Source organism: Conger conger, chromosome 8 (genome assembly GCF_963514075.1).
Source record: "Conger conger chromosome 8, fConCon1.1, whole genome shotgun sequence".
NCBI classification, from domain to species: Eukaryota; Metazoa; Chordata; class Actinopteri; order Anguilliformes; family Congridae; genus Conger; species Conger conger.
The window spans coordinates 46,899,844-46,927,379 of record NC_083767.1 but is presented as its reverse complement, the minus strand read 5'-3'; the positions used below and the strand labels follow the sequence as shown (position 1 = coordinate 46,927,379).

The 27,536-nt window shown below is 43.5% G+C and overlaps 1 protein-coding gene across 3 annotated transcripts; it reads right to left on the bottom strand.

Moving 5' to 3' along the window:
• Positions 1-2,498: 2,498 nt before the first annotated feature.
• lamb4 (laminin, beta 4) lies at positions 2,499-26,550 on the bottom strand. Of its 3 annotated transcripts, none has more exons than XM_061250858.1 (39): positions 26,393-26,550; positions 25,591-25,801; positions 23,978-24,033; positions 22,946-23,103; positions 21,749-21,884; positions 20,786-20,859; positions 20,488-20,676; positions 20,248-20,311; positions 19,886-20,100; positions 19,543-19,660; positions 18,742-18,930; positions 17,767-17,922; positions 17,193-17,305; positions 16,904-16,983; positions 16,158-16,311; positions 15,568-15,753; positions 14,976-15,161; positions 14,770-14,882; positions 14,333-14,453; positions 13,750-13,927; positions 13,250-13,393; positions 12,779-13,010; positions 12,073-12,230; positions 11,900-11,968; positions 11,395-11,623; positions 11,049-11,206; positions 10,713-10,937; positions 9,556-9,773; positions 9,324-9,420; positions 8,860-9,229; positions 8,211-8,374; positions 7,553-7,752; positions 7,038-7,241; positions 6,802-6,946; positions 6,310-6,517; positions 5,935-6,070; positions 5,663-5,833; positions 3,728-3,881; positions 2,499-3,348 (listed from the first exon to the last, which is right to left on the bottom strand). In XM_061250858.1, the coding sequence occupies exons 3-39, from the start codon at positions 24,012-24,014 to the stop codon at positions 3,215-3,217; spliced, it is 5,883 nt and encodes a 1,960-aa protein (XP_061106842.1). In that variant the 5' UTR covers positions 24,015-24,033; positions 25,591-25,801; positions 26,393-26,550; the 3' UTR covers positions 2,499-3,214. The 3 variants fall into 3 exon arrangements, with proteins under 3 accessions (XP_061106842.1, XP_061106840.1, XP_061106841.1); XM_061250856.1 differs by having other exon boundaries at positions 23,978-24,078; positions 26,393-26,549; XM_061250857.1 differs by lacking the exon at positions 25,591-25,801 and having other exon boundaries at positions 23,978-24,078; positions 26,393-26,549.
• Between the last annotated feature and the right edge of the window lie 986 nt (positions 26,551-27,536).

Genomic DNA, 27,536 nt, shown 5'->3' with positions numbered 1-27,536 from the left:
TCTCGATTTCTCTCCACCCCAAAGGCATGCGCACAATGAGACTCCCTCCCCCGAAACGTTACCTTGCCCATTATTGCGTTGTGTCCAGTCAAGCAGTAAATCTTACGATTTTAGTTGTTGCATTTTCTATTTATTTGCATGAAAATCGTTTTGAATAATCATCATTTTTACAGTCGGGGCACAAGTTTTACACTTTGCATTTGCAGCGGTTATGCTTTAATTTATGATAGAATAATACCATCAGGACAAAAACGAAATTACTAGGGTGTATAGCTAAGCACTGCAGTTTTTGCAGATGGATGGAAATGTAAAAAGTAACAATTCTATGACTATTCCTCTTACTGTAAAGCAACAATAGGTTTCAAAGTTGCACACATTCTATGATACATTAGTGATAACCAATGAAGCGTTGAAACCCCAACCCCCACCTCACACCTCTCATCTTGAACAAAGAAATTCCTCCAGACACAAACAAAGCCGACTGTAGCTCAGGGAAATAAAAGCAAAGCTGCATTATCAAAAAACAGAACCATGCCCCTCATCTCTTATAATTACATCTTGTGTAGAGTAACTTAGATTGCATACTTAATTTATTTAGCAAACATCCTAATCTGTAGTCACATAGTAAGCAAATGTTTGGTACGGTATTCACAGATACATACATAGCCTATTGGAGCAATGCAGTACATCTGGTACAGGTTAATGTTGTACAGGTAAAAAGGACAGAACAGCACTGCCTCAAATGGCAATTCAACTTGCAAATCCACACCTGCAAAGTCCATCAGAAAAGAGCACTGTCCTGTATATTATATGTAAAAAATGTTTTTGTTTTTTTATCATTAGTCTTAGATATTTTATTATTTGTTTTCTGCAGTAGTGTGTCCATAAAAAATAGTACATTTGAGATGTCAAAACTTTCATTTTCTCAAAAATGTAAAGTTACAGTGATTTTTTTTTACTTAAAAAAATCATTTTATGTTTTTACCAAATGTTTTGATATATACTGAAGTAACTGTTGATAGTACCTGTTGATTTAATTATTTCAAAGCATCTTTGCTTTACGGAATACTTGTGCCTGAGACTTCTGCACAGTACTACATGTGACTTTAGTGTAGGATGTAGCTTTAATAGTCATTAAGATCTTGAAATAATCTTTTGGATTGATGTTCAGTCTTGTTTCCATAATGGTACAGTCTACTGTATCTGTAATAGCTAGCATGAGGCAAGCCAACACATTCTGTAGTGGAGAGGGAAAGGTTTGCCTAGTCAGTAAACTGGGGAATAATTAGATCACCAGACACATATTTTTCAGGAAACTATGGGCACCATAGGCTCTTTAATACTGACCACTGGACCTTGCTCAGAACCTTGATGTTACATCTGAGCTCAAACAGAATGTGTCCACATGTCCAGGCATTAAGTCCTTACTTTTTCCACAAGGCTGCTATACTTACTGTGTAAGAAAATATATAATAGCAATACTAATCCTCACCAATACCATAATAGCCACAATACACGTGGAACTGTCTCTTCAGTATTGATGGTCAGTATTAAAGAGGCTATGGTGCCCATAGTTTCCTGAAAAAGATGTTAGCTCCACTACAGCTTGTGTCTGATAAGCATTCTCAAGACATTCTGTCTTCCCTGGGTTAGATAGGTTGGCATTATACTGTACTATATATCCACCGCAGCAGCAAATAAATATGGTTCTTTAATTAAGAATTCAAGCCTGAGACATAAGAAATAAGTCCTTATGAAGTGGCCTCTGGCGACTGAATTCCTGTGCAAATAGTGTGTTCAAACTGCCTTGGGGAAAACTGTTTGATCTGGAGCATCACTGCACAAAAGCATCTGCAGAGAAGACAGGTAATTACCCCACTGAAGAGGCCCGAGGGCTGGAGGCAGGTTACTATAGTCATCATATAATCAAAGACATGGGCTGTGCACAATGTACTGAACATATTTGATGAAAACTCAATCCTGTGGAGGCACATAGAGTAAGGGCAGCATAATGGAACCAGTAGTTAATGAGCAGTGATCTTCATCTCATCATCTTCTGGGAGGTCCATTAAGAAGCTGATCATGTACATCATTTGTATGGGAGTTTGTCTGGAATATTTGGGATCTGTCTGATCCTGTCCAAACTGGCCTACCTCAGGACAAGCTGAACCCAGCTCATGTACCCTTTGAGAAATTCTGCTTGGGATGGAAGGGTCAAAAAAGTCACGGTCACCGATGCTTGGTGGCACATAGTCAGATGTTACATCATAGTCCTCCTTCTTACAAACCGGTTCTTCCACTGTCCCTTTCTAATATTGACATCCAGGGGTTGGAAACACCACACAATGGCTTGTAAGCATTGAGTGATGGGCGTAAACGAGGGAGAAAGAGACTGAAAATAAAGGAGACTTGCAAGATCTGTATTATTTTGGTTGATGGCCTTCAGGATAAGTCAGATATCTGTGGGAGATTGTTTTCAAATTGATGCCAGACAAAAATAGTGTACTAAAATTGATTTAATTCCATAATATTCCAAGCCAATTCTAGTGTGAAAATTACAGTTCAGAGTTGAAAGTAAATACACAGAAACATTCCTGAACAGTAGGACTCACGGAACTACAATTATACACTCTTTCAGGAAGGAAGAAATATAATTCAGAAAAGCAGTATGACTATATAAACAATATTCATCCCCATTTCAAGCTTATTCTGTGATGGTCACATAACACCTCCTTGTGGACACACAGGGAATGTCTCTTAAGCATGGATCTTGGAACACTGCATACAGATTTACAGTAGAGACTAGGGGTTCTGTATACCTAATTAGATACTTGTGTATCAGAGCAAAGCACCTGCGATTGATATGATGTATAGAAGTACATACCTGAGTGAATTCATCATACATATTATATGTGAACCAGATTGAATCCCTCTCTCTCTCTCTCTCTCTCTCTCTCTCTCTCATGCACACACATTCACATACACACACACACACACACACACACACACACACGCATACTCACTTTCTCTATTTAGTAGAGCAATACAATCAACAATACATTTGCCTCAACCAGTATTTTAGCAACCTAAGAAACATTAAGGTTACGTTCTGTCGCTATCCATACTAGGGAATGGAAAATATGAATGTAAGACTGCTTAGCTTAATAAACTCCTGGTGATTTCTCAGGCTAGTTTAGTCCTCCATCCATTAGGACTAGCAGTCGCTGTAGACCAAAGCCATATCTGCAATTTCTTTCTTGAGTTTCTCGGCTGACTCCAACAGTTTTTCAACTTCGTCTGCTTTTTCCGACTTTAGTTTCAGAAGGTCTTCAATTTTTTTTTCCAAGTCTATAGAACAGAAAACAGAAAAAGTGTTTATGAAACCAAAGAACAAAAGGAAAATCTGACAGAACAAAGGTTGTGGGTATAGTAAATTCTGATCTATCAATCTTTTAATTTACTAATGCATGACATTTATAAGGTTTGGGCCAAATCAGAAGCTTTTCTCTTTGATGCCAGGTAAGTGCAGTTATTTATAGTGTCCTTCTGCCTTTGATAATTTTAAGGCTGGATGACCATATTTTATTATTAACTAATATTGAAAATGAAATGTGATGTACAAGTTCAAATTCATATTGAGAGCACTGCAAAATTTCGACATGAATTTAAGTTAGAAAAGACCCATGTGTTGTTGTGGAAATACAATTCAAAAACATTGAAGGATTACCATCAGCTTTTTTAGTTTTGTCTTGAACTTCCTTTGCAAGGTCCTCTGCTTGCATTGTAATGTTTTTCAATCTCTCATCGACCTCAGCATTGGAACTCTGATTTGTTCCCATTTTCTTCAAGGTTTCAAAGAGATCAGTCACATTCTTGAGGTCCTGGAACAATGCACATAACTGGTTACAAACAGGTATCACAAACAGCCCATACATGTAAAATGGCCCCCATATTTTGTTGTTCTTCTTAGTGAGGAACCAGCCATCAGGTGGTTCACCCACCAAAATATCAGCAAGGCGAAGGGCTCTCAGCATTCAGGGACACAAACGACAACACTGACAGCAACCTGAAGGAGTCTCCAGGGCTTGCATCACAAAGACAAGAGATCCCATGTTTCACAGCTCTTTTTACTGGGAACATTTCCTTCCCCCCCGACACCCAAGTCACCACACGGATCTCTGCCTGCTTGGCTGATATCTCTGCGTGAATGACTTCCCACCACCTGAAACTCAACCTTGCCAAAACTGAGCTTCTCTACATCCCTGCTAAGTCCTCTCCGTCAATCGACCTCTCATTGACTGTTGAGGACTTTGTAGTTTCCTCCTCCCGTACGGCAAAGAATCTTGGGGTGACTCTTGATAACTGCCTCACCCTGGCTCCACAAGTATCCTCCACTGCCAGAACCTGCAGGTTCTTTCTGTATAATATACGCCGTATCCGTCATCTCCTGACGGAGAAAGCCACCCAGCTCCTAGTCCAGGCGCTCGTCATTTCCCGCCTGGATTACTGCAACTCCCTCCTAGCCGGTCTCCCAGCGTGTGCCATCAAGCCCCTCCAGCTGGTCCAGAATGCTGCAGCCCGCCTGATCACCAGTCAGCCCAGGTCGGCTCATGTCACCCCACTTCTCGTTGGCCTCCACTGGCTTCCTATTGCCGCACACATCCGTTTCAAGGCCCTAGTGTTGGCATTTCCGGCTGCTAAGGGGACTGCCCCACCTTACAAACAATCCTTGATCACTCCCTACTCCCCAGCTAGACCACTCCGGTCTGCCAGCTCTGGTCGCCTCTCTACGTGCACCTGGCGGTCGAGCTGCACGTTCACGCCTGTTTTCCGTTCTGGTTCCTCAGTGGTGGAATGGCTTGCCTACCACTGTCAGAACAGCAGAATCCCTCCCCCTATTTCGACGCAGACTCAAAACCCACCTTTTCAAACTACCTTAGTCCTCCCTCCTGATTTCCCCTGCCCCTCCTTTCTGATATCCCTATCCTTGTCTAAACCCCCCCCCCCCCCCCAAAAAAAAAAAAAAAAAAAAAAATTTGCACTTATGATGATGACTATGTTTAGAACAGCATTTCATGTGTATTTTGCTAGTTCTGGATGTGATGCTTTGACTTATGGTAGAACCTATGCACTTGTAAGTCGCTTTGGATTAAAAGCGTCGCTTTGGATTAAAAGCGTCTGCCAAATGACAAAAATGTAAATGTAAATGTAACATTGTCCCTTGAGCATAGGCTCATGGCTCCAAGAAGCAGGGCCTTTATGTTTATCTCTGGCTTCCAATCACTCTAGCAAGTCCTGGGAATCTGGCAGTTAATTTTAAAAAGAATGTTTTATTTCTGCTTCAGAATGCCCAGTTGTATTCATAAACCCATATTGTTGCTGTGAGTGCAGAATTACATACGCTCTCCTCCTGATTGCATTGTGCCAGGTGCTTCTTCGTTTCACTCTGTGTAGCAGAGCTACATGTGTAGTTGGTAGACAGACTGCAGATAACCAACTAACCAGAGTCCATCTTGTGCAATGGAATAAGTACTATACCACAGACTAAAGCCCTCTATTCCTACGCAATGCTGCAACCAACTGTAGTCAGAATTGGGCAGGAGAACCCAGTTTCTTCCTAGAATGAGACCATGACACCTAGTCAACATGGAAGACCCTCCACCTTCTCAAGGTCTTTGGCATCGGCCTGAGCGGTATCAGCTGCAGCCTTTGCCTCCTTTGCTTGCTGTCTGTTCATCTCCGTCTTATTCTTCAGGGCCTCAGTTGCATCCAGCAGGTCTTTAATCTTCTTGGGGTCCAAACTGATCTCTGTGTTCTTCAGCTTCCTTTCAATCTGTCAATAATGAAGGAAAACAAGCAGCTCTTTAAGTCACACACACCCCACACTTGTGTAACATAAAGCAATATGCATTTTGGGAGAGAACGAACCCTAACCTCTTTCAGTTTGTTGTCAATGGTGTCCTTGTCACGTTTTGCCTGCTCCAGATTTCTCTTAACCTTGTCCTGTGCCTTTTCTGCATCTTCTATTGCTTTCTTTATGTCGCCGACATCAATTTTCTTAGCGTTTTCCCTTAAAATAGCACAACATTAAGAATAAATGAATGTGAAAAACAGGGTTTTTTGATTAGGGAAACCTGTGCTTTTGATTTGGGCATGAGAATGTTCTGGCTCAGTTGGATATGTGAGTGAAAATATTTTTTGGTCAATCAGGGTTGCAGGAGAAGTTTTTGATAATTGTTTTTTGTTTGAATATTCTGGACCAAATTTCTTAACTAATTATTGCAGTGTGTGTGGTGCAGTGTGGCTTACTGGACCTCCTTGGCTTTCTCCAACAGATCCTGGGCAATCTTGACATGGTCCTGCACATTCTTTAGGTCCTCCTGCAGTTCGCTACAGTTGACCAGGATGTTCCGGATATTCTCAATCATGGCCCGAATTGCACTAGGAGGCGCCGGAAACTTGATTGCAAGGACAGCCTCGGCGAGTTTCTGAATGTCCTCAGGAGCCACCATCTCATCTGATAGTACACATTCATCAAAAACCAACTGTCACCACACAATCCGTTTAGATATCAATAAAAATATGGGGGCGGGGATGTTAATTTAAACATGAGAAAAACATGAGTGTGGGGTGCAGCATCTCAGAAGACTTAAGTTTCCAGGGTTCACAGTAGTCTTTTGAAAGTACTGCACCCTGCAAAAGGTTGGAATATGCTGCAATATACTAAAACATTATGAAGATATTGCAACACTTCATTGTGTGAATGTGCAGTAAAGGCAATCTGCAGATCATGATATTTACCGTTGAGGTAGTCCTTGACACGTTTTATGAGATCCTTGGTGCCATTCTTTTCCTTTTCAAACTTCTCCTTGCTGTCTTCAATCTTCTTCATCAGTTTCGCTGCCTGGTCTTTGGTGTCCTCTGCCTGCTGTTTAGCCTGATTGATCTGGAAATAACAAAAAATATGTTGCATCAACCATTGATCAAATGGCTTAAAAAAAAAAAGTAAAGTGGCACATAGATCCAGGGGTGAGCACCTTAGCGCTGGAGTCACGCAGCTTGCGAAGAAGGTCTAGGAGGATGTCTGCCGTCTTTTCTGCCGTTTTTGAGGCGTTCTGGCTCACAGGAAGGCTGCCCGTGCAGGCAGGACCCCCACACTTCCGAGCCCCTGTGGCATCCTTACACAGTGCACCCCCGCACATTGCCTCTGAGCATTCAGCCTCACCCGGTGGCCCACAGATCTGTAAAAATGCGTTGTTAATGACAGAAGTCAGAGGAGAACGGCTAGACTGGTCAAAAGCTAGCAACGCAAATAACCACAAGAGCACCTCTGAACAAACGCATCAAACCTCTACGTGGGTAGTCACCGGCAACAGAAAACCATTAAGTAAAAAAAAATGGATCTGCTGTATACGAAAGTGTAGACATCAGATAAATTCAAATGTGCTCCAGATGACACACATGATAAGCATGCAGTGTAAAATCATGTTACAGTAATGACATCAATGGAGAGATCTTTAATAAACAATAATAATATTGATTAGGCACTCACATCCTCATTGAGGTCGGACACACTCAGGGACTTGATCATCTTCTCCAGGTTGGTCCAGTCTTTTCTGGTACAGCTGTCCAGTCTCTCTTTGGCCTCCTGCCGCTGATCCTTGGAGGACTCCAGCATGGCCTTGGCCTGTTTCAGCTGTTTCTCCGCCTCCTCGTCCTTTGCATGGTATTTCTTGATCTTCTCCAGGGCCTCTGATTGGACAATCAATGAACCGTGCTGAGCAGATAAGATCTTACTGCCATCCATCTATACCAGTGCTTCTGATTAATTATCATTATGGGCAATATGTATTTTTGTGTTTATTACCATACATTTCTTGACATTAATGTAGTTCTGTACCCATGGACTAAGGGACGAACGGTGGGAATACACCCTGGATAGGACTGTGCAGAGCACACACACCATTCACTCACACACTCATACCTCAGACTCTCCAATGAACCTGCATGTAACATAACCTTTAACATAACATAACTACAGGAGGAAACTGAGAACATACAGAAAGGCCTGGGCTGAGATTCAAACCAGGACCCCCGTGCTGGAAGGCAGCAGTGCACTACCATGCCAGCACACTGAAACAATGTAGCATTAAAAAATCCCACAAATGACCCACCACCCTGGCACAATGGTTGCTTTAAGAGGATCTTACCCTTCACCTCTTTTGGATCCGTTTTGGGGCCGATTGGTTTTAATTTTTCAATCAATTTATCCAGCAGTTTTGTGAATTCATATTTGATATTATCAATATCAGTATTCAGGAGTGCCGTCTTATCGATTACGATCACATTGGGATCGATTGAGTCTTTTAACATCCTGGGGAAAAAAAACAAAAAGAATAAAAATATCAAAATGATTTCAATGATTCAATTGAATAAAGAATGAACAAATAAACAATAACAATAAACATAACAAATGAGGCACATAAAACATAGAGGTTAGAAAGGAGAACCTTCTTAGATCCAGCAGATCCAGACTAATTCTGAGTGTCTAGTTCCTTAAGTCAAAAACAATATTGAGGTCTTCTAAACATAAACACAGAATTGGTGCCATGACAAACATTCAAAAGCAAAATCAAATATTGTTGGCCAATTAAACTTAATTCTCGTGGTGCAAGAAGCTTCCTATGTATTTGTAAGGAGGCATATTGGTCATGTATAAGGTTTTTTAGTGCTCCTTACAAGTATGGAGCCATTCTGTTGCAGCTAACAGTTACGGCCAATCCATCCCCATTTTAAAATGTACTTTATAACTGTGAAAAATAGTGAGAATGAGCTGAGGACTGTTAGAGGTATTCATACTGTATGTGTGTGCACATCTCCTCCATGTTCATTATCTCAGGAGTGGAGACACTGGAGCTGTTGACCAATTCCGACAGCTCGATGAGTTTCTCCTTCATCTTTTTGAACTGCGGACTGTAATCGGGCTCTTTGCTCTCGGTAGGGCGAGGAAAAACCGATCGCATCTTCTGCGCCGCCTGGAGCACGTCCGAGACGTTCCCGACCCAGAACTGTGAGCAGGGGTGGCAAGGGGCACACTCGGGGAAGGCGGACTCGTATCCCGGAGCGCACTCGTTGCAGAAGATCCCCGTCACCCCGGTGCGGCATATACACTCGCCCGTGTAAGAGTCACACGCGGGACGTGCTGTGCCCTCCATGTTGCAGTCGCAGGCTGGGGGAACGGACGGGGAGAAGAGAGACACTTGACACTGCGGAACTGTATGCTGCTTGTACCAATTTTTGCAGAGCGATTTCAGTATGCTTACATATGCACTCGAGGTCAGGATTCCCAAAGTAATTCTCTCCGCACTCATCACACTGTCTTCCCCCATATTCGGGAAGACATTGACACTGTCCTGTGGTCTACGGAGATAGAGAGAGAGAGAGAGAGTGAGAGAGAGAGATGAAGAGAGAGCCAGGGAAGGGGGAGAGAGAAAGCATATTGAATTTCACTGAATTCTGGGCTTGTGTCCTGAATTCGCACGGGCCGCTTCGTACCTTGTTGCAGTTGTTACTGAGGGAGTTGGTGGGGTCACAGGCACAAGGCTGGCATCCGGCCACTCCATCAAAGTTCCAGAATCCGTCAGCGCACTCGGTACAAAGGTCGCCAATCACCCCTGTACGGCAGGTGCAATTTCCTGTCGCCTGGTCACACCGACAGGGGCTTCCCACTGGACAGAGGGTGATCTCTGTCCCCCGGGGATCACACAAGCATGCTGGGGGAGGAATACAAATGAGCAGGGGCAAACATAGTGACAGGGTAGCCTGCATTTGGATGAACTAATTGACTTAAATTAGCTTGCTTCATTTCTTCAGCTAAGCCTATATGCAGTCAGTGAACACATAATGTCAGCAGTGAAGGCTTCTATACTCAGCATGCATGATGGCCTAACACCTTAATTCACTGCTGGCCAGATTTAGATCAGCTGAATCTCGAGGCGGAATTAAATCAACTAATCGCCCATGCCATTCACATCAACATAAATTGGGTTAGTGGGCATATTCAGAGTCTCATCTGGTGGGCTCCTGTGTAACTCTGCTTCAGAAACCCTCCAGAGAAGGAGGAGAATCCAGACCTGTTTAAAGTACTGTACCTTGTGAGCACTGGGATTTAAAACATAGCACCTGGGTACTTCTCTGCCACCCGACATACCCTATGACTGTGCTATCTCCAGTTGGCACTATTCTCTCTTGAGGCAAGTCTCTCTCTCTCTCTCTCTCTCTCTCTCGCTCTCTCTCCTGAAACCCTGCAGAGGCCCTGCACAGGGGCCTCAACAAAATCACCATTAAAACTGTTACCCTTTCATCTGGTTATTGCTTTAATGTCTACCTCCTTCAAGTTGCTGCAGGGTGCAGGGTAAGCAACTACGCTCAAAACTGGATCTTAGGAAGCCTAACACCTGGTGAGAATCCAGGAGGGAGATGAATGGAAGACTGGCTTCAATACACTGCACGGGCACTACAAATACCCAGTGATACCTTTGGATCTTAATAACTCCTCCAATGTTTTGATCAATGACATGCTCCGAGTTCACTTCAACTGATTTATGTTCCTCTACCTAGACGATGTCTATTTTTCCCAGAAGCCTCTGCATTGTGGCAGAGGGAGATAGAGAGGGTGCCATAAGAGGCATTATGGAGTAAATAAAATGTACCTTTGCAGTCCTGGGCCAATGCATCACCATGGTAACCTGGCTTGCAGCTCTGACAGTGGAGTCCAGTGGTGTTGTGCAGGCAGTGGAGGCACTCGCCCGTCAAGGAGTCACAGGCGTTCCTGTCCAGGGGGTCGGTGTTGTTGTTGCAGGGACACTCAGTACAGCGGTTTTCTGGCAATGTTAGGTCACCGTAGAAACCAGGGGCACAGTCATCACAGTGTGGACCTAGGTGTCACAAGAGGGGGTGGAGAATACGGTGTTAGGCACACTTCTGTCCTGTAAAGCCCAATTTTATCTCCAAATGCACGTTGAAAGTTCCCCCCTGCCACCACAGACCTGCGTATCCTGGGTTGCAGTCGCAGCGGACCTGCTCGGTGTCGGGGTCCTTGCTGCAGGACCGGGCGAAGAAACGCTCGCTGGACTGTAAGTCCGGGCACAGACAGGGCTCACACGGATCCCTGAATGTGGGGTCGCCAGAGTAACCCTCCTCGCACCTGGAACAGAGGATGGGCATACATAGCGGAATGAAAAACTGAATAAAAACAAATGAATTAAACTATCAGAGGTATTACCGTATTAAATACTGCGACAACTTCATTGATGAATGCACAACAACTGAGGAAAATACAGAAAGTATGACTGAATGAATAAATAACAGAATGAGTGGCTGCTTTCTCCTTGCCTCTCACAGTTGGGTCCAGTGGAGTGGTCTCTGCAGCCCAGGCAGACTCCAGTGGTGGGGTCACAGTGGTCTGCCAGTGCGTTACACTGACAGGGCTGACACTGGGGGAAGCCAAAGTGCCCAGGCAGACACCGGTCGCACCGCTGGCCGGTCACCTCTTTCCGGCATTGACACTGGCCGCTCACCTGGTCACACAGCTCTACGGAGCCCTGGGGGTCGCAGTCACAGGCTGGAGAGACGGAAGAGAGGGTGGGGCCATGATGTGTGCTGGGAATAAAGCCGCAATGGCATCTGGGAAATGTAGTTTTTCTATAGTGCAGTGCTCCACTTCCACCTTAGCTTGTTTCCTGTGATGCATTATGACAAGTCCCACTAGGGTTAAACTGACCTCCAAATGCACATGCTTCATGTAACCTCTTCAGTTTTAGTACAGTTGCATCTTTATTTTGTGGTCAGGTAACCATACATTGCCAAAGGGAACTCATGTACATATGCGGTGACATACGTGTGCATTTCCCGTCCGGTAATGACAGGTCACCATAAGAGCCAGGGGAACAGATGTCGCAGCGCGGTCCTAGATCACAAGAGAGGGACAAAGTGTTCAGTCCTGTAAACCACAATCTTATCTCCAAAGGCATGCGGAGACCTTCCCCCCGCTCCCCCACCCCCGCCACGGACCTGTGTGTCCTGGGTTGCAGTCGCAGCGGACCTGCTGGGTGTCGGGGTCCTTGCTGCAGGACCGGGCAAAGAAACGCCCGCTGGACTGCAGGTCGGGGCACAGGCAGGGCTGGCACGGCTCCCTGAACACAGGGTCACCATAGTAACCCTCCTCACACCTGGAACACCAACAGGAACATGAAACTGTCAAAGAGGAGTTAAATAACTATTTAATTAATGAATGCACAATAACTGGGACCGGAAGTTTGTCTCGTCTTGTTTTCTCGTGTGGTACTTCAGTCCTCTGTTAGCTAGAGGTTGCGAAAGCCTCTTTCGTTGAGCCTCTTCTCAAACAGTTATCCCATTTGCATCAGGCCTGTAATCTAAGTTGATAAAGTAATTGCCAGTAATTAAGCACAGACAGGGCTAGGCGAGGTTGAGAATGGGGGCGTTGATGCTTTTTGTGTGTAAGCACAGGAGGACATAAAGGAAAGATCCTGCATAGTATGCATTTTCAATACATCCCTGTCAAATGCTCCTTCAAGGAGCTAGGAGCAAGGAGCTAGGGTGTTCCCAAAGGATTCTTGAGCAACGGAACACAAGCACATCCTTTGTGCAAGTATTTTTTCAGAACCCGTGACATAAAAATGATCGACCTGTGGATCCACCTCTCCCCATCTTCCACATCTGCAATTGACATGGCCTCAAAATGACGCTTTCTCCTTGCCTCTCACAGTTGGGTCCAGTGGAGTGGTCTCTGCAGCCCAGGCAGACTCCAGTGGCGGGGTCGCAGTGGTCTGCCAGTGCGTTACACTGACAGGGCTGACACTGGGGGAAGCCAAAGTGCCCAGGCAGACACCGATCGCACTGCCGGCCGGTCACCTCTTTCCGGCATGGACACTGGCCGCTCACCTGGTCACACAGCGACGCTATGGAGCCCTGGGGGTGGCAGTCACAGCCTGTGGAGAGGGGAGAGTGGATGGGGCCCTGGTGTGGAATGTACAGCAATGGCATCTGGGAAATGTAGTGTGAGTGCAATGCACCACCTCCAACTTAGCTAGTTTACTGTGACAAGTCCCACTAGGGTTAACCCAACCTCGTAATGCACATGCTTCATGTAAGCTCATCACACTGGTTAGTTTTAGTAAAGTTGTGCCATTTATGTTGTGGTCAGGGAGCCATGCTCAAGGTGACGTACTTGTGCAGCCTTCAGGTCCGAACCCAAATGTTTGAGGTGTGCAGGAGTCACAGCAGCGACCAATCACATTAGGTTTGCACTGGCACCGTCCGCCAAGTTTACTGCAGGAGAGGCTGACAGCACCCTCTGCATTACACCTGCAGGCTGTAACAAACACAAATACACACACAGTCACACACACAAACGTGGTACGTCTTTTTGAAATGTGCCCTTGACAAATAAACTACCATGTGCTGATGAAAGTTACCACAAGAGGGAGCTATTACTGATTTAATAATGCACATTCCAGGGCCCTGTTAATAAAACTAGACACATTTCCAGCACAGCACAATATAAGTTCACGAGTGGGGACTTGTAAATAAAAATTAAAAAGGGTATGGGAAAAAAGCCTTGACAAGGGTGTACACATTTAGGGGAAATCCCGAATCTGGCAAGCCTTTGTACGGAGGTAAGCTTGTCTTACAGTCCCGGAGGCAGGAGTGGGTGTGGAGACTACTCACGAACAGCGCCATTGTGGATCCGAGCTGACATGCTGCTGATGAGCCTCTCACACACCTCGGGCAGGACCGGATCCCCCACCTCCACCCCGAGTCCAATGCACCCGTACCGCCGGAACTCGTCCAGGCTCTGGTCCGAACAGAAGTTCTGCATGGAGTCGATCTTCGGGATGAGTCCCATCTAAAACAGGAAAGAGCTCTGGTAATGCTGGTTGTACAATACAGTTGAACTTCTTCTAATTTTGTGGGATTAAATAGTAAACATGCAATAAACATAATAAATAGTAAACGCAAGAAAACATACAACCTTTTAGTAACACTTTACTTGAATCCCTCACCATAAGGCTGACATCACACTATCATACACGACATGACATAACAGCTGTCATTTTACGACAGATGTTACTGTCATAAAATTGACCATAAATGTATGACAGTTATATATCATTTGTCATAACCTGACATCACCAGTAATTCCATCAGGCTCTTAAATGATAAGCTTCACACAGAGTTAAAGGGTATCATACAATTTCAATATAATAGGGGGGTTAAATACAGCTGCTGCCACAGGCAAGAGCAATCTCACCGAGTCTATGAGGATGTATGAGCTGGGCTGTGGCTCGATGTTAGTGCGTCTCTCAAAGACGATCTCCACGTAGTACTGTCCTCCATGGTTCAGACACGCAAACGGATCCAGAAGTGCGGTTCTAAGGGAGAACATGGCATCAACCATGGTGCTAAGAGGCCTCCCTCAAGGCTGTTAGATAGCAAGCACTTCATTAGCACATTACCAGTAATACTCAAAACCTATTTGATGTAATGCATACTTTAGAATGATCTTTGGCGCTAGCAGAGATACCTGAAAAATTACAAACACAGTGAAGGATGAGTGGCCCTCATGTGAAGCATGAGGGTGGAAGCAGTGCCTAATCCAATTCCTTTGGAATCCATTTCAACTCTGCCTCTGGTCCCCCACTAGTCCCCCCCCTTTCCCCTAGTGTATGATGTGTAGGGATGTCTTACCTGGCAGTACCAGAAAGCGCAACAGTGTGTTTCTCTGTCGGGGGGGGACAGACCCCATCACCAGGTGATCCTGCGAGGACGACTTTCACGATGGCGGCCCAGTTGTCTGCAGTCTTCGGAGGACAGAACGACACACCCATAAGCGCATTGGTACACTGTTTCCATGGTTACAGAAATTCAAATATGTCATTCAACAGCTCCCTCACCTCGGGCTCAAAGCGGATGATCAAGGCATAGTCCAGGGAGGCCGGCAGGTTGTCGACAGTAAACCTTAGCCCCGCCCCGTCCTGAACGCGCACGAAACCGGGTCCGGTCCACGTGACGGGTTGGTCTCCTGTCCGCTGTCGGGGAATGACTTGCAGGGCCGATCCAGGCTCCACTGGAATGGAGCTCTAACAGAACAGAACAGAACGAGACCAATGGTCGAGTGGACAACACAGCGTCAGGCTTCCTCTTCGCATTATATACGTTACTAGGATTACCATAGGTTACCAAGTGTCATCATTTGGGCGAAACTAATCCTTCACATAACATAGCATACTGGGTAGGACCCAAAAGTGAGTTCACTGAAACTGGGACCTTTATCAAACATGATAGAAAAGCATGTACATTATTTCTATGTTTTACTTTATAAAATCTGTCTGATGTTTTGTGAGTGCACTTCTGAAATGTGCGCTTGTCTCCAGATGGAAGCACTGGCTGTAGGAATGCTACACAGCATGCGGGATGTGCGCTTGTCTCCAGATGGAAGCACTGGCTGTAGGAATGCTACACAGCATGCGGGTTGAGCCTCTGTACCTGTCTCCGCTGCCGAGCCCTGCGCTTGTTCCTCTTGATGAGGATGAATTTCCCGTCGCGGTATGTGAAGTCGTACCCCCTCTGTCTGTAGAAGTCCTCACAGCTCGGTGCCAAAGTGGGCCGAACAAAAGGGGGCGGAACAAGAGTGGGGGGCACAAAAGTGGGCGGCCCAGAAGTAGGGTTCACCTGGGAAGTGAATAGTGTGGACCCTTACATCAGCCATGGACACAGGTGTAGACATTTCTGGTTCTTGCAGAGCACTTATGGACCAAAAAGGAAAGGGTTATGGCCCCCCGCCACCTCCCCTCAGCACAGGACAGCTTTATTTATACAATTATGATATGTACATATCATAGTGGCAAAATCACTACTGTCCCTGCCGTTATATTTACATCTGTGGGAATGTGAAGAGTTACTCTTCAGATGAGTACTGACAATTAAAGCTACTGGTGCATTTCCAAGGTCCTGTGCTTGTGTCTACAGGACTGGTCGTCCTGCCAGAAAGTTTGATAACATTGCTATCAGTTCAAAATCACCAACTTCGACCTCTGACCTTCAGACCGAAACCCCCCCAAAAAGTGGGATCCTACCAAGGAGGAACCTCGGCGTTCAATGGGAGCAGCACGCTCCGCTTCATATATGTAGTAGTCCAGCGGGGCGAGGAAGTATCCGCTGGCGGGGTCACTGCAGGTGCGGCCCACCATGTTGGGAAGACACTGACACTGGCCATCCACTGGACTGCACCTGTAGAGACAACATACCCAATGGCATCAATCAAATAAGTGGCTAGCTTGCTGGTGGGCCCTCTTAACAAACTCTACCTTAACAAACTCTACCTTTTCAAACTCTACCTTAGTCCTCCCTCCTGATTTCCCCCGCCCCCCTTTCTCATATCCCTATCCCTCTTGTCTAAAAAAAAATAAAAAAAATAAATATTGCACATATGATGACTATATGTTTAGAACAGCACTTCATATGTATTTTCCTAGTTATGGATGTGATGCTTTGACTTGTGGAAGAACCTATGCACTTGTAAGTCGCTTTGGATTAAAAGCATCTGCCAAATGACTAACCTCACATTGCTCCAGGGGAGATAGGCCCCTGATTAGAGTAATATGTAAGTCACTTTGGATAAAAGTGTCAGATGAATAATAATGTAACTGCGTGTACAAATATGTATTTCCAATTATAACACTGATAAAGCTTGATGAACACAGTAAGGAGCAATGCAATTTCTAATGTCTAGCGTGATCCTCACATAACAGATTTAAAAAATCTACAGTATATAGTTGAATTGCTTGAAGGGTAATCCATGGTAGTAATATATTTCACACACCTGCTGTTGTAGGCTCCTCCGATATCACAGTCACAGTGTGAGCAGGGGTACGCAGAGTTTCCTAGGCCCCAGTACCCAGGCTGCAGGTAGAGGGAACAAGACATTAGTCTTTTAAAGTGTGTGTGTGTGCACGTGCGTGTGTGTGTTTTTGTGTGTGTGTGTGTGTGTGTGAGTGTGTGCATGTGCACATGCATGCATGTGTGTGTGTGTGTGTTTGTGTGGTTAACTTGTTACAATTTTATCCTTCTTTCCTTATCCCGTATCTTTCATGATAAGATAATGACCTTACCACGCACTGGTCACACAGTGGTCCTATGGCAAGTCGTTGACAAATGCATGCCCCTGTCACTTGATCACATGGATGTGGAGTCTGAACACTCCCCAGAAGGTTACACCTGCAGGCTGATGGGATACAATGGAGGTATGTGGTCAGAAAAGCAACATTATCACTCAGACAGGGAAGCACTAAGAGAGCACCGTACGTACTAGGTTAGTTATTCGCAGAGTCCGAGAATGTTTACCGGCATATCCATGCAATTAAAACATGTGTATAATTCACATTGAATCCATTCAAAAATAAACTTATTTTATTATTAAATATTATTAAAATATCCTACAGAAAAGAAGGACAAGCATTGTTATGATGCCATCTGACACACCAGAGAGCCACATTTTTTTTAAAATTAGCACTGCTAATCTCTGATCACAATGTGTAGCAGGGTGACGATGGCAACACTACAAGTGTGTTGGCTGGATGATCATACAGTAAAACCTTACTGTAACTGCAGTTACACAGTTCCTGTCCCATGTTATATCCACAGGACCATCTGTTGACGGAAGGACAGGTCTGAAATGAGTCATACCCTGGCAGCCATCGGGGTTCTCCGGCCTAAATCCGAAAAATCCGAACTTGCAGCGGTCGCACCTGCCTCCCTCCACATTGTTCTTACAGACGCAGGCTCCAGTGCTGGGGTCACACAGTCCTCCGCTTATCGAGCCCTCTGGGTCACAGTCACAAGCTGAACAGAGAAAGAGCAACACACATCATCAGAGGCTACGGTGAGGTAGGGAAAACATGAGACATTTGGGTTTATAATTAGTATGTCATTATGTATTTGTTATCATAGTTAGATAGCTAGGAAGCTGTACAGTACCTCTGAGTAGGCCTTTCCAGTCAGTAGGAAGTAGTAAAATTGCTTGTAACAAACTACAATTTCCAACTATATAAACATTGAGCAAACAGTTCAGCTTGCTAGTAAGTGATGATTTGCATTTTTCAATGCTAGATTGCTAGCTGACTAGTGGACTGAATGAGAAAGATCTGGGAAGCTGGCCTGACTACATACTAAGTCACATTTGCAAAACCCAAACAAACCTAATAACACAACTATTGATTGGTGTGAAAGAAATACTACAACCAATCATTGACCTTGTTATTGATTTTGCCCATGCCAAATGTCAGGCCCTTAGTGTTATCTTATTATTGAGAAGAGCAATATAAGTAAATGGAATTGTATTTTTTTAAAGTCAAACAATCACCTGATAGTGGAATACGAATCAAACCTTTTCTCCCTATACATTGCCATTTTTGGAATGCTCTTTGGTGTGTCTGTTAGCAAAACAACAACTGAATACACAAAATACATACAGTAAGAAAAGAATGGTAGGATATGGGACTTGCAAGTTGTAAATTCTTAGAATCTCAAAGCTATACTACCTGTAGGTAAAAACCTATAATTATATGTTCTGGATGATCAAGCTTAAGCTTCCAAACAAGGCTCCTCTTACCCTGGTGGGCTGAGTTTTGAGAGGACTGAAGAACACAGACTTAAACTCACGGATACAGGCACTTGGATGATCTGAGGGTAGGCGGGGGTCTTGGTAAAAGAAGGGGCTGCACTCTTCGCAGTGAACCCCGACCCGGTTGTTCCTACAGTCATCGCAGACACCCCCGCTGACCTCTCCACTGGCCAGGTAAACCGCAATGTCAAAATGGCATTGCTCGGAGTGGCCATTGCAGTTACACCCTATAAGGAATATGAGGACCCCCTCATTAAGAGACATATTCACACAATGCACACTAAGCCACATTAAATCATAATGCTGTAGCGGACAAAACATTGCTTTCTCAGCTGAAGGTCTGTAGTGGTAGGAAAAGGAATTTCAAACTATGTTCCTGGAAAAGCAATCATCTACACATGAGGAGATATCTGTTCTATGTGAAGAAAATAATGTTTTTATCCTATCCTGGAAGCAAATATGCAGCCTTTTTCATGTTGCTTCTTTGTGTTTGTATAATTTATGAAAATGAATCAAGCTCCACTGTTGTCCAGATTAGTAACTAACATAAGAAGCAAAATACAGGTTTGACTAATTGCCAAGAATTTGACTTCAGAGGGATACTTCATTTAACCAGGAATAACCTGGTGACAAGTGCCATGTCAAACTTCAAAGAACAAGTTTGACATGGTACATGGCAGAATATATTATGTCCAGTAAAATGTGCTAGAGTAGAAGGTGGAAATAATCAATAATCAGTAAATTAATCACTGGATTGGATTGGATTTGGTGCCAGTAGACACAGTTTGCCATCCAGAAATGGAATAGTATTGCCCATGGTTAAGAGAGGAATGCATTACTTCTGCAGACTGAATCTGTCTGTCCTGCTGGTCTCCAGGGGCTGTCGTTGTGAAAGTCCTGGCATCGCTCACAGTTATTCCCTGCTGTGTTGTGGTGACAGACACAGCGACCGTGGACCTGAGATCGAAAAACAACCCCTTATATCTCACTGTTAAACTCTTTCTATAGGCCTCTAAGAGTACATAAAATAATCACTACAAAAATAAGGATCCCCTTCCCCTACTCCAACTGCACTACATCTTTGAAGCTCATCTTATTGATATTGTCTTGTTTTTGTTTTTTCACGCAACAGTCAGTCACTGATTGGTATGTTTGATAATCAGAAGCCATTGGATGCCCCACCATGCCTGGCTCCATGAAAACATCTCCACGGGTGCTTTCCACGGGCACACACTGGGTGGCGTGGCCATTGCAGAAGCAGCTGCCCCGCACCACCATCTCGTACAGGGCGTAGTAGTACTTCTCCTCAGGGTTCCTGCGCTTTCGGGCCAGCAGCGTGTCACCCAGGGTGAAGAGGCGTGTGAAGTTCACCCGCAGGTTCGTCATGGTGATGAGGTCTGTGGAGAAAGGCATGGCGTGACTCACACTCTGAAGGGGAGGTTGGGGGGGGTTCACTGAAGCCGTTTGTGATGCAGTAGCTGATTATGATGGTGCTTGTTCACTGAGTAAGTGAGCTGCTATGTAGCAAATTTAGCGTAGCAAACCTTGTATTTCAGGACTGTAGGGGTCATCAATCCGGAAGCTGGGATCCAAGGCCTTTAACACAACCTGTGAAATATTTGCCACAAACGCTCAGTTTCAAATCACTCTGATTGTTTCTCAATTAAAGCATATTGTAATTTCTCGAGAAACAGAAAGCAATTAGGTTAAAGGTGCAGGTTAAACGCACCCTGATGTGATACTGTAGGGTAATCATAATCAAATAATGACAAAACGCAGAATACCTCTCCGTCTGTGGAAGGCTCTGCCCCTGAGTATCGGCTGTCACAGATGACATCATCCACGCTGTCGGCCGGTCCCTCTGAGATTCCAGGAAAGGACAACCTACAATCCTCTGCAAAGTAACGGAATAGTTTCCAGGTCCTTCCGTTGTCTTTAGACCTTTCCACCAGCATAGAGGCGGGACGGAAACTCTGGCAAAGAACGCAGAAAATTACATTATTGGACAGGATGTTTTTCAAATAAATTGCAGGAATGCCTCTCTTATATACATACAATGCCCGTTTAGGTGAAAACTGTTACCTTGAATGTGAGAACCAGGTGGCTGAACTGGAAGAGCGATTCCAAATCCAATCGGATACTGACTTGATGAACACCTAGAGTTTAACACAGGTTGCATGTATGATGTCTGCTTCATAATATTTAAAGGAACAATAGGTAAGATCATTGTAAATCCCTTCCTACCATTGACATGTTGACTCACCCTCTGCCTGTGTTTATAGTCCTTAAATTCTGGTTTCAAAATATACAGTTGGCAGGCTGTCACTCTGTACCAAATCATTGAAGAGCTGTACAAGTATTCAAGCTCATTGGTAGAAAAATGGATCTGATTGCCACAACCAATTAGAGGCTTATTCAGATTGTTGGTGTGCAGCTTCCCAAATTGCACTCCAGACGAGCTATCACTGAAACTCTGTAAACTATTGCTTATTATCCAAGCGAAGACTCCATATCTAGTTATAAAACAATACCAGTTTGCTATTGGTAGCAACAAGCAAATTAACCATAGTTTGCTCGGAATTTACAAATATCCACCTGAGGCAATACACACATAGTAGGGAGCATTGCGACCATTGTTGCAGAAGCGTTGTGTCTTGGTGGATATTTGTAAATTCGGCAAGCTACCTAACAGCTAATTTGCTTGTTGCTAGTACCGATAACTAACGTATCGTTTTATAACTAGATATGTATTCTTTGCTTGGATAGTAAGCACTAGTATACAGAGTTTCAGTGATAGCTTGTCTGGAGTGCAATTTGCGCAGCTACACGTTCCTTTTTTCTCTTTACGTGTTAAATCATGCATGTTTAGCTAAACCTTTATTTGTCTCAAACTGTAAGTTGCATCGTTTGTGGTACACAATCATACCTTAGTTATACAGTCCCCCCCCCCCCCCCCACACACACACACACAGACACACACAACAAATTCCATTGTTTCAAAAGGCAATTTGAAGCAATTAGGGGAAGTTTCCCCTAGGGACTAACCATTCACTGACTGCCACCATTTCATCTTGCGCTCAGGGTCAAAGGTTGTGATAATATTCTCGATCAGGTGGCTGTTGGGGTTGTTGTAGCGATTGTATGGGTGCCTTGAGTCACAAGTGAAGCATTTCTGTTCATCCTAGAGCACACCGAAAAAAGTAAACCAAGTAAGTCATGAAAAAATATTAGTTGTGTATCCATAGCAATACACAAAACACATATGCGACTTGTAAGAACATGAGCCTTTAAAACTAACCTTATCTCATTAAAATACCTGGAGTTACTCTCACCTGCCCTCACTCGCGACAGTTTTTACAGAGCACATTGTTTTCTTGGCCAACAAGAGGAGAGTAAACAAATAAGAAAGTGAAAAATACTGACAGGTCTGAAGGGAGAGGGAGAGGCTGTGAGGTGAGGAAGGAAAAGGAGAGACTAATCAGCATTGCTAACAGATATGAACGGGTCTCTGGCACTTTGAAGGAATACCAGGATAATGACTCATGAAAGTGGCGGATTGGAGCATGTCTGCTGAAGGGATAGCCAGGGAGGGGAGAGGTCGACAATATGGTGTCAACCCCTCCTCACAAATATGCTTGCATGCAAATTCTTTCGACCAAGCAGTGTTGAGCCTTGATATACTCAGTAGGTTTCACATACTCGTGTGCTTGTACAGAATGACTCCTCACTCCTTATATCCTTGCAACACAGTAGAGCATCTTAAATGTAAGTGTATAGGTATCATTGCTTGCTGTACACATTCGAGCAAGTCAGATCATTAGAGCTCACTTTGCACGGATTACTACATTAATGAACAGTATACACTGCTTCACAGGCTACATTTTAGTCATTCTTTGAAGTCAACTTTTATTTTTTAGAAGATGTGCTCGCTGGCACAAACACTATGCATTCTCATCAGCACACGACCATTCCTGGCTCACAAAATTCAATGAAATTCATAGTTTATTTCCTGTAAAGACATTTTATTTGTCAAGTTTGGTTATTTACTGTATATATCTGTGGCAATTGAATCCCAGTCCATGATTAATTCATCGACAAACTTTCTTATTTAGTGCCACCAAAATCCTAGAGCCAGCTTTGTACAAACCTTTGGTTCTAGGGACAAAACGGACTGTATATAAAAATTTAAATCTACCCACTCTTTCAGGAGTGTAGAGGAATGGGTAGTTTTTAAGAACCAACCTCCAAGTGTCCCAAGATGCAGTATTTCTGGGGTCCGTCCAGTCCGCAGGTAGAGGTGGCTGAAAGCTGACCACTGCGGCCCACCATGAGGTCACCCAGTTGGGGGTGACAGGAAGGGCCATCACACTCGTCTTGCGACTGGACAACAACCACCAAATCTGGGACGAATGTTATATTAAATGAGTCATTGCAAGACGCACCACTTCCCCTATGAACATAACATTGTACTTCGAGTCACATGCTATCCACTGAGATTGCACTTTGAAATGCTGTACGCTTTATCACACACTATGAATTATGCTGAAGCATCATATCAATGTTCCATATCATATTCCCAAAATCTTATCTGGAATATGTTTCTGTATATTCAAAATGAGTCATTTGAAACAGTAAATGCCTTATATAATTGTTTTGGAAACATTCTCGTAATAATGTAATCTCTAACTAAATCTGTTCATTCAACATTCCTGAAATGCTTCCTGTCAGCTGGGACTTTTTATTCTGTAACAATACATTATTTACTGCTCCAAATGGGGGCAAATCTATCATACATTATCTCAAATACTTTTGTTGTACAGCAGCTTACAAGTGAATTATGATTTGAAATTTAGATTGGGGAAACAAGTAGCAGGTATTTGTCTTTTAGAAATGACATAACATTTCTATGCACAGAGCTTGTGTTGTGTTTATTTGTAAATAAACAGTGAAAAGCTTCATGAAGCTATTTTCATGATTTCATGAATGGAATTTAAATTGATGCTCCATATATGCAACCAGTGTGTATGAGATGTATTCGGTATGGAGGAAAAACAAGTGTCAGCAAGTGAAAAAATTTCTCGCCCCAATTTCAGCAAGTGTTCACATGTCTGTTCATATATGCTGTCATGAACAATAATGGGAGATTCTTTTTCTCTGACAAAGCAGACATTTTAAGCTTCCCTCTGCTGAATTGAATAGCTTAGTGGAACTTTCTTCACATGCAATTTCCCTGTCTACATGAAAGAGTGTCAGCGTGATGTTTAGGAAACTTACACAAGAGCAAGAATAGCGGGGTGCCAACACTGGTCATTGCAGCAGATCAGCTATGGCTGCAAGGAAGAAGAGTGAGAGAGAGAGAGAGAGAGAGAGAGAGACTGAGAGAGGGACAGAGATGAGAGGATAGAGGGAAGAGAGAGAGATTGGGAGATACCAATATTTAGAAAAATTAGCACTTCATTTGTGAGGGCAAGTTGCTGTTGTTCGTTAAGCTCTCTTTTGGTAAGATGAGCGTGAGTGGCTTAGATTTGACTTTAGTCTTGTATTGCTGTGAAATTCAAGCATTCACATGCAGGAGACAATGTTGAAAAAACTGTGGAAAAAGTGAGGCAGGGCTGTTGACAGACAGACTCCAAGTGCTGTCCACTTTTAACTTCTGCCAAAGGCTGGACACGGACCTGTTGTAAGAAGCTGAAACGTTGACCTCCATGCTTGACCCTGACGCAGAAATGAAGGTTTTGAGATTTAAAGCATCTCAGCCTTGAAAACAAATAAGCCACGCTTGACCCTCCTGCCTTGTTCAAAGCAAAGTAGTGCTGTTTGTGTAAAAGCTGTCCTAGCATTACAAATCCATGTGAAATCTCTTTTCCATACACTGAAAGGTCTATGCAAATGTAATAAGAAAGCAACTGACGGCTGAAGAGAAAATTAACGGCTCCAGAAGTATCCTAAAATATTTACAGAAGACAACCAGACCACCAGTCTGTCCCCGGTTCCGTCACCAGGATGCATTTAACAACTCTGTTCTTCAGCACTAAAGTCTCCTGGAGGCATTTACATGCAAACACAACCAACAACATGCATTTAAATAAGACCTGTGCGACACAGGTCCTTGTCCTTGTAGTGCAAAGTGTGATTATTGGTTTAATTTTAAAGCAAAGAGCTTATACAATATCTGGGATACTGTAATCTAATAGTTTAGTTTCCCCTTTGCCTCCTAGTGTACTTTGTGTGTCTCTGTGGCGGTAAAATAATGCCTTTGGGGGAGGTGAGTGGTATGTGCAGAAGGTACATTATGGAAAAGAATGATCAAAGTCTGCAGGTGTATAGCTATTGTGACATGAAATAGGATTTTCATTTAGATTACAAACTAAATGAATGTCTACTGTGAGATATTCTAACTAATAAAAATAAAAAGCTAACTTCAGAATTATAATTCGTTTCTGCTACAATTTACAAAAGTTTCCAGCAATGCAACAGAATATTGTACATACGGAAATGTTATATCATGCAACACAATATATTGATTATTTGATTTGAAACCAGAGTTTATCAGTCAAATACATAAAAAATAACTAAGCCACATAACTGCCAGGTCTAGATAGTTATACAGGTAGCCTCTAGATAATATTGCTGTATGTTTACGATTCATCCGCTGTAATCAATCCCAGCATTTAAATCCTGCTTCAAACACAAAGTGAAAGCTATTCAATGCACATTGTATTCCAGCAAATAACAAGTTCATGCAGCCTAACATCCACTGCAGCCCACACATTCAAGTTATACATTTTAATTAAAAATGTAAATAAAAAACCCTGCAACTGCTAGTTGTTTTCTGTGAAATGTTTCTGATTGTGCTCCAGAGCAGATCTTCCCCGTATGGGTCTTACCTGTGCTGAGCTGCGGTTTGAGCATTAATGACATCGAGCGTTTCGGCATGTAAAGACACACCTGAGCTGGGTTCAGAAATGAGGAGAAATGTGGCCCCTCAGGGTGTGTGGGGCGAGAGGGTTGAGTTTCATTCGAACCTGACACATCCCTCTCTGATTTATGTGTATCAGTCCCAGCACAATACCAATCCAGCGTGCGCTGTCCCACAGCCTGCAGACAATAGACCGAGCCCTCTGTCACACAGAGAAACTGACACCATCGCTGTGGCTAAAACATACCTACAGAAAGGCTGGTCAGTTATCCACAAACCGCAGTTACACACTGTATGCCCCAAAGCAGACGTGTACATACGTAATTACACGGACACACAGTTCCCCACTGTTCCTGGACACACATGTGCACACATGCACGTTCCAATCCACACACAAAGCCAGTTATCCCCCAGTGGTCTAATACTGGAAGAGTTTGATTATACAGGCTTTGCACACTTACAAAGGGTGAGGACAACAAGTCACGTAAAGTTTTAAAAAATATATATAACCAAAGGTTTTTATTATTTCAAAGAAGGCAAATAAATCACAAATCACAGGCTCACCCTAAAATAAAAAATAAAAAATATATACCACCATCTCCCTTTTGACCATAGCCAAATATGTTACCCTTTTGGCAGTGTGATATTCCTTTCTTATACGAAACCCGTTATATACATCGGATATTGAATGCGTTTGACCCATTCACACCACACAATGGTCCCAGGACAATGGTCCTGGGTCCTTGCCTCGCTCACACAAGTTTACTTACATACTCGTCTATGCTGAACAGGGCTGTCCTGTTTCAATGTCATTAAAAATTGAACTTATGTTCCTGTGAACTGATCTGTAGGCAGTATAATTTTCTTGCAATAAAAAAATTAAATAAATACATAGATCAATAAAAGCGGATGATCATGGCCAGTTCGAGAAGTGTGGAATTTCTGGCTGTGAGAGAAGAATATGTTGTCCCCAGTGTTGTTTACTAAAGAGGAATGAAATTGTCTGATCAAGTCACTGCTTGTTGCATTTTGCATAATGTTTGTGAAATACAGAATGTTTCTTGGTTCAATGGAACACTGATAACATCCAACTCGACCAGACGATAAACTGTGCCAGCCAGATGCAGTTCCTTTGATTACCTAACCAGCATTGCCAGATGGTAAATATGAAATCATTGTACACAGGTCGTAAGTGTTTTTTTTGTTGTTTTTTTTTTGTTGTTTTTTACACCATATATGCTACTTTCTCCACCAATGATTAGCAGCACACACAAGGGAAAATAGTCTCATTTTGTGCACCGATCACACCTAGAAGCAGGGAACTTCTAGTCGAATGAGCTCAGTTGAATGACACTTCATTGATGGTTCAATATCAATCAGCTAATATAAAATTAATCTAGAAATACTATAATATAAACTGAATCTAAAATAATAAGGGAATATAATATAGGAGCATAGTTGCTGTCATATTAGCACATCTCCAATCTTAACCAATGAGGTTCCTTGATTGAAAGGGATATGAGAAACTGTATGTCCTCCCAGGTATCATGCATCTGTCAATATGTCCAAACTGTATGAAGTATGAAAGAGGGCAATTTCCATCCTACAGCAAATACCTATTTACAGCTGTGACACCTATCAATATACCTGTTATGCCTGTGGATTTAAAGACCCTGAGTCATCTCCTAACAGTACAGGTGATGGGGAACATGGGATCTGTAGTTCATTATGCCTGGGCGATTGGAGGTTGTGTGATGAGAGTGAAGGGGCAGAAGGTGGCAGTGGAAGGCAGGAATAGAGAAGGAAGGACACTGAAAGCAGATATGAAAAGAACATTTAGCATCTGAGATTGTTATATGAATTCCAGAATTTAGTCCAAATCGATTTTATACTATGTAAAGCATAGGAGACCAC